This window comes from Lolium rigidum, chromosome 4 (genome assembly GCF_022539505.1).
Source record: "Lolium rigidum isolate FL_2022 chromosome 4, APGP_CSIRO_Lrig_0.1, whole genome shotgun sequence".
Lineage (NCBI taxonomy): Eukaryota > Viridiplantae > Streptophyta > Magnoliopsida > Poales > Poaceae > Lolium > Lolium rigidum.
Window position 1 is genome coordinate 129,321,956 of NC_061511.1, and position 6,626 is coordinate 129,328,581.

At 55.4% G+C, this 6,626-nt stretch overlaps 1 protein-coding gene across 1 annotated transcript; it reads left to right on the plus strand.

Moving 5' to 3' along the window:
• Positions 1–5,263: 5,263 nt before the first annotated feature.
• On the plus strand, positions 5,264–6,418 carry LOC124647505 (homeobox-leucine zipper protein HOX1-like). The gene is made up of 2 exons (XM_047187440.1): positions 5,264–5,924; positions 6,020–6,418. The coding sequence occupies exons 1-2, from the start codon at positions 5,397–5,399 to the stop codon at positions 6,416–6,418; spliced, it is 927 nt and encodes a 308-aa protein (XP_047043396.1). The 5' UTR covers positions 5,264–5,396.
• The last annotated feature ends 208 nt before the right edge of the window (positions 6,419–6,626 follow it).

The following is a 6,626-nucleotide window of genomic DNA, read 5'->3' on the forward strand; positions in this document are numbered from 1 at the left end:
CAGCGCCCCTAAAACGGCGGCCCCGATAGATGTTTTGAATCAAAATCATAAATAAATGCATAGAAAAATGAATAAGAAACATTTTATTCCACAAACTAATACATAATTGGGAACGTGGTTTACATGAAGATATAGTTTGGAACATGGTTTTCTACAATTAGTTTGAACCATGGTTGACACACATATAAAACATTGTAAAAAAACTAAGCCTAACTAGGCCGGTCATAGCAGGTTTCGTGTGTTCGCTGCCAAGAAAGAACACTCGAGGGCACACTCACTCACCCAGACTGGAAAATCCAGTTGGCGAGGGTGCCCCTGCTGGTTCTTTCGAGGAAGAACATCCAAAAACATGCGAGCCGATATTCGCTGCGAAGAAACAACAATCGTCAGTCGTCGTCCTCCTCGGCGCTGTCGCCGTGGTAGTTTCGACGGCAACACGTCTCGTCGAACACCTTGACGCACATGTCCCTGTCGCCAAAGTAGGAGAACACGAGCACAAAGCTGGCTTGGAGGCTTTGGTGGCGCGCGAACTTCTCCCAGCCGATGTGGAGGTACATCTTGCCGCGCGCGTCGTAGATCACATCCACGATCCACCGTTAGTAGCCGCATGAATCCCCTCGCAGATGCAGCGTGCCCGGTCGGTCGTCGCCGGCGACGAAGTCGGCGAAGGTGTCCAGCAGCCTCTGGATGCCGCGTGGGTCGCCCTTGAGGACGAGGACGAACTCGAACATCACGGGCCCCTCCTCGTCCATCTCCGACGATGAAGACGACGGCGTCGCAGGCCACGACCACGGCCGCGACCTCGGCCTCGACCAGACATGGCGTCAACTTTTCAGATGGTGGCGGCTACGGTTAGGGAGAGAGGCGCTAGGGTTTGTGTGTGAGAGGAACAATGAGAGGCGGCCCTTTTTATAGGCCGGAGGGAGGCGGGGAGCGGGGAAACGGTGGCGCTCATTAACGGCGACACGAAGAGTAAGGCACGCGCGACGGGACTGTTCGCTGCGTTTCTACGAAAACTGCACCGCCACTGCACCCCAATAACTCACGTCGCGAGGTAGGCGACGGTTAGGTTAAAATTGAATGAGCCGCTGACGCGTCGGCCCCGCCACTCCTTGCCGGCGTCGACTTTTGGGATGTGTGGCTGACAGGCGGCTCCCACGCGCAAAAATTTCAGCCTCGTGAGGCGCCGGCGCGCCCGATTCGCGCCCTTGGCGAAGGGGCCGGCACGGGGTTGCCGGTGATTCTATTGGGCTCCAAAATTAGCCGTATGGGACGCGCCAGTGCGAGCCTATTTTCGCTCCCGACCCCAAAAATATATTGGGGCCGCTATCGGGAGCGCCGGTGGAGATGCTCTAAGGGACCTGTTGATTCAAAAGATCCCGTAGAAAGTTGGAAGGACTCAAAGTTCCTATGGGGTTATATGTTTTGTTTTGCTCAAGCCTATTTTAGACATGCAAATCAAGGAGGGTCTGAACGGATGTATGGAGAGTAGGGAAGCACGAGAACTAGTACGTCCTGTAGCCGCCGCCTCTTGAGAAAAGCCCTAGCAGCCCCTACTCAGCCTTCTCCATAGATCGGTTCCCCCTCCTCCGGCCGGCTTCGCCGGCGTCGGGAGGAGTGGGGAACCCGATCTATGAGTGGAGTTTTCAATAAAAGTAGTCTTTTCAGTAGTCTATGTTAGGTTTTTGGTCGCCGTTTTCTTGTTGGTTTCCCCGCAATGGAGATGGCATCGTCTGCAATAAGTGATCTTTGGCCTTTCGTTCAACGACGAGATCTCTTTCCCGACGTCAATGGTGGTGCTGAAAGATTACAATTATCTAGGTATGGGTGTTCAGATCTTACTTCGCTAGATCGATCTTGGATCTTTTCTCATAGTTGCCGCGAGGAGGATTATCCTCGCAGTTTTTGTCCCGGTTGCTACGTCCTCGACAATGGTGATTCGTATTCTCGGCTCTCCATCAACGTCGACAAGGCAGATCGGTTTTTATTCCACGACATACCGGTGTTGGTACTCTTGCCGATGTTGATTGACTACTTTAATGGTTGCGCGCGTGCACGCAGCCTTGGCATTGCGGCTCAAATTAAAATTATGGAAGAACCTTCGTTGGTATTTACAGTGTCTATGGTTTGTTATCTATCTTTGGCTGCGCTTGGAAAAGTACAAGATTATGTCTTGGAAGAAGAAAGAGTTTGAAGACCTCGAAGATTTGCTAGTATCTTTTAGACTTTATTTTGCAATCGCTGGAGACAGCTCGTGTATCTCTATCATGTACTATTTGTTATTATGAATATATGTGGTATTGATTGTCAAAAAAAAAAAGGAGGGTCTGAACGGATCGGCCGTTGGATCGATCTGTTTTCTGCAAAACATCCATGCCGCCGTGCCGACAAGTCCGGGTATCACCATCGGAGAAGGGGGGACAGGCCAAAGGATGGGGGGGACCGGGAGCAAGTTCAGCTGGTGATGATTGGGCTTGCTTGCTTGCCTGCACCGCGCGCACCGCAGGGCGCGACGGTGACGCCACGCGCGACAAGCAATAGTTGGTGCCCGATATCATGCTGCTCCATTTCTGACCAGCTTTCTTCATTCCACCCTCGCTGCGCAGGCTAAAATATCCTTTTCTTTGCCTTGGATCTCAATCACAGCTCCATAATCAGAAGCCCCCGATCTCTTTTTTTTTTTTTTTTTGACCTGGACTACGGCGGGCTTACGCCAGCCTGAACAACTTTATACCAAACAGAAGATCATACAGGGTTCAGATTTTACATTGCCAGAAGAGGGTAAAGGGGTAGAGCTAAGGGAGCGAGAGGGGTTCAGGGGGGATCATAGCCATTACACCAGGAATTAAGAAAGGAGGTGGAGGAGGGGGTGGTGCATCTATAAGCCCAAAGCCTAATATCCTCAATACATCTGCGGGAGACTAACTCCAGGCTCTCTGTGACGCCGTTGAAGGTTAAGGCGTTCCTACGCTTCCAGATGTTCCAGGCGATAGCAGTGTTGATAGTGGACTCCTCATAGGTGCTGTTGCGTTGAAGGCAGAAGTCAGAGAATCCGGTGTAAGCATTGGGGTCAAAGTCGCGGTGAAAGAACCCCCACACGTCAGTTGCTTGGGGGCAGAGCAGCAGCAGGTGGTCAATGTCTTCGTCGAGGCCGCAGGAGAGGCAGGCCGCAGAGGTGGCAAGTTGATGCCTGAACCGCCGTTCATTTGTGGGTAGGCGCTTTTTCCGGGCAAGCCAACAGAAAATCTTGCACTTTAAGGGGGCAGCACTCCTCCAAACCATTGGCGCCACGTCATCAATCTGCAAATGCCTGAAAGAGTTGACATAGAAACACTTGTTTGAGAGTTTTTTGTTAGAGAGGCGAGTGTCACGTAAGTCCGGGACGTCGGGGCGAAGATCCACCAGGTTAAGCTCGATAGCCAAGGTCTGAAGGTCATCAGCCGCGGAAGCAGTGAGGCGCGGTCCAAGGGAGCTGCGGAGCCCCACGGAGAGAGTGGTCGCAACATCAATATTTGGTCGGGTAGAGTGGGAGAAGAGGTCGGGGAAGCGTTCCTGAAGGGTTTGGTTTCCCAGCCAACAGTCAAACCAGAAGGCCGTGGAAGATCCATTACCCAGGGAGACTTTGGAGATAGAGCGGAAGGAGGAGAGACCCGCCATGATGTCCTTCCAGATGGGGGTGTCAAGGTGGTGACGGTCGCCCAAGTCACGAGAATTGTTCCAACCGTACATACGACGGAACCAGGAGGCCCAGGGGGCAGATGTGTCGGAGTGGAGCTTGGTGAGGAATTTGGACATGAGGGCCGAGTTTTGGGCTGGGAGGGAGAGGACGCCGAGCCCCCCAAGAGCTTTTGGGACACAAACATCCTCCCAAGCGACTTTGCATTGGCCGCCATGACAGGTTTCTTCCCCGGTCCAGAGGAAAGCACGTCGCCTCTTGTCAATGGCCTCAATGACACCAGCAGGGAGGAGGCCCGCGCTCATGGCATGAGAGAGCATAGACGTGAGGACCGAGTTGACCAGAATCAACCGCCCGCCAATAGGAAGACACCGGCCTCGCCACCCAGAGAGACGCATGTCACTTTTGGTCATGATTGGGGCGAAGTCTCCGAAACGCAGCTTGTAGGTGGAAAGGGGGAGGCCAAGATAGGTCTGAGGGAAGGAGGAAACCTCGCAGCCAAAAGTGGCTGCCATGGAGGCGGCGATAGTACCGTCAATTTTGATGGGGACAAAGGTACTTTTGTGGAAGTTTATGGCTAGGCCGGTAGCAGCGGAGAAGTCGTCAAGCACCTTTTTAAGATTGGCCACGTGCTCGGGGACCGCACGAATAATGATGAGGGTGTCATCGGCATACTGGAGGACGGGGCAAGGGAGATCGTCCACCAGGGGGTGAAGGAGAAGGCCAGAGAGGGAGGCGAGACGGAGCATCTGCTGAAGGACGTCAGCGACAATGTTGAACAGAAAAGGGGAGAGAGGGTCTCCTTGCCGGAGTCCCCGCCGGCATTGAATCCAGCGTCCAGGGATGCCATTAAGAAGGACCGCAGTTTGGCTGGAGTGGTTGAGGAGGCTGACCCAAGAGCACCAAAGTTCAGGGAGGCCTTTAGCCCGCATGATGCGGTCAAGGGCGTCCCAGCTGATGGAGTCAAAGGCTTTGCGAAAATCAAGCTTAAAAACCGCAGCGGGGGCAGAGCGCCGATGACAGGATTGGACAATGTCAGCAGCATAGACAAAATTTTCAGCAATAGAGCGCCCAGAGATAAAGCCAGTTTGGTCGGGGTGGACAAGGTAGTTGATGAGCCCCCGGAGGCGGAGGGTGAGGCACTTGGAATGGACTTTGAGACAGCAATTTTGCAGGGAGATGGGGCGGAAGTTTTCGGGCTTGTTAGCGCCAGCCTTCTTTGGGAGAAGGACGATGTGGGACTTATTGATGGGTCTCAGGTCAGTAGAGAGGGAGTGGAAAGCGGAGAGAGCAGCAAGCAGGTCGTGCTTGACAAGGTCCCAGTTCTTTTTGAAGAAAGCAGGACCAAAACCATCTGGGCCAGGACTGGAGTTGTCGTTCATGGAGAAGAGGGCGTCTCGAATCTCCTCTAGGGTGAAGGGGCGGATGAGGGAGGCGGCTTGGGAGGAGGTGAGGGATGTAGACTGGACTAAATGGGAAAGATTGAGGCTATCACTGGCCGGAAGCGGAGTACCAAGGAGCGACTTAAAAAAGGCGTGGAGAATGGATGCTTTGGCGGAGTGCGAGAAGGTAAGCCCCCGATCTCACTCTGCACAGCCTTTAAAAGCCCACCCCGTCTCTGCCTTCTCCCTCACAATCCACCACCGTGCCCGAAGTTTACGACGCAGCTAGTGTTGACGCTTGAGAGGAAGTCGGAAGTGTCCAGCTAATAGGGAGATCAATGGAGATGACGGTTAACGGGAGGGACACCGAGCAGTACCACCACCACCTCGGGCTCGGTCTCAGTCTCGGCATGTCTCCGGTCGAGCCGGCGGCACCACAGCGTACTCCGACCAGGCAGCAGCAGAGCTGGACCGGCTCCGGCCTCTTCTCCCCCGCTTCCTCCGGCGAGCAGCGCACGCATGCGGACGATCGCAGGCTGGCGGCTTTGGCCTGCCACGAGATGCCGTTCCTGCGCGGGATCGACGTGAACCGGGCGCCGGCCGCGAGGGGCAGCTGCGGCGCGAGCGAGGACGAGGAGCCCGGCGCGTCGTCGCCCGACAGCACGCTGTCCAGCCTCAGCGGCAAGCGGCACGCGCCGGGGAGGAGCGGCGGCGGCGGAGAGCAGGAACGCGCCGGCGCGGGCAGCGACGACGAGGACGACTCCGGGGCCGCCGGTGGCGCCGCGTCGCGCAAGAAGCTCCGCCTGTCCAAGGACCAGTCCGCCGTCCTCGAGGAGAGGTTCAAGGAGCACAGCACCCTCAACCCCGTAAGTACAACTTCCACCAAGATTAGCAAACAAAGTAATCCATTTTTTACGTCGACGTCGATCTCTGTCTCTAACTTGATCTGCTCTACTACCAGAAGCAGAAGGCGGCGCTGGCGAGGCAGCTTGGGCTCCGCCCACGTCAGGTGGAGGTGTGGTTCCAGAACAGGCGAGCCAGAACGAAGCTGAAGCAGACGGAGGTGGACTGTGAGTCCCTGAAGCGTTGCTGCGAGACGCTGACGGAGCAGAACCGCCGGCTGCAGCGGGAAGTGCAGGAGCTGCGCGCGCTCAAGCTGCTCGCCCCGCCGCCTCCGCACCTCTACATGCACGCGCCTCCGCCGCCGACCACGCTCACCATGTGCCCTTCCTGCGAGCGTGTCGCGCCGTCCGGCAAGCCGGCTGCCGTCGTCGAGAGCCGTCCGTCGCCCACCGGGCCTTGGGGCCCCGTCCAGATGCTGCCCGTGTTCGTGGGCAGGCCGGCCCAGAGGTCGTCATGATGAGCTAATGCGTCCTCTCGCGCGTGTGTATGAGAGTAGATCAGTACCAGGTTACCACTCCAGTGGAGAGTGATCGATGTTGCTAAGATTAGGCGTAGTAATCAGGCTGGCTACAAAAAAACAGAGCAATTAGCGATAGAATCTTGCTTCATTTTGTTTATAATGTGTGTCGAGTTTGAGGTATCCTGTATAAGTGATGCAATGGGGG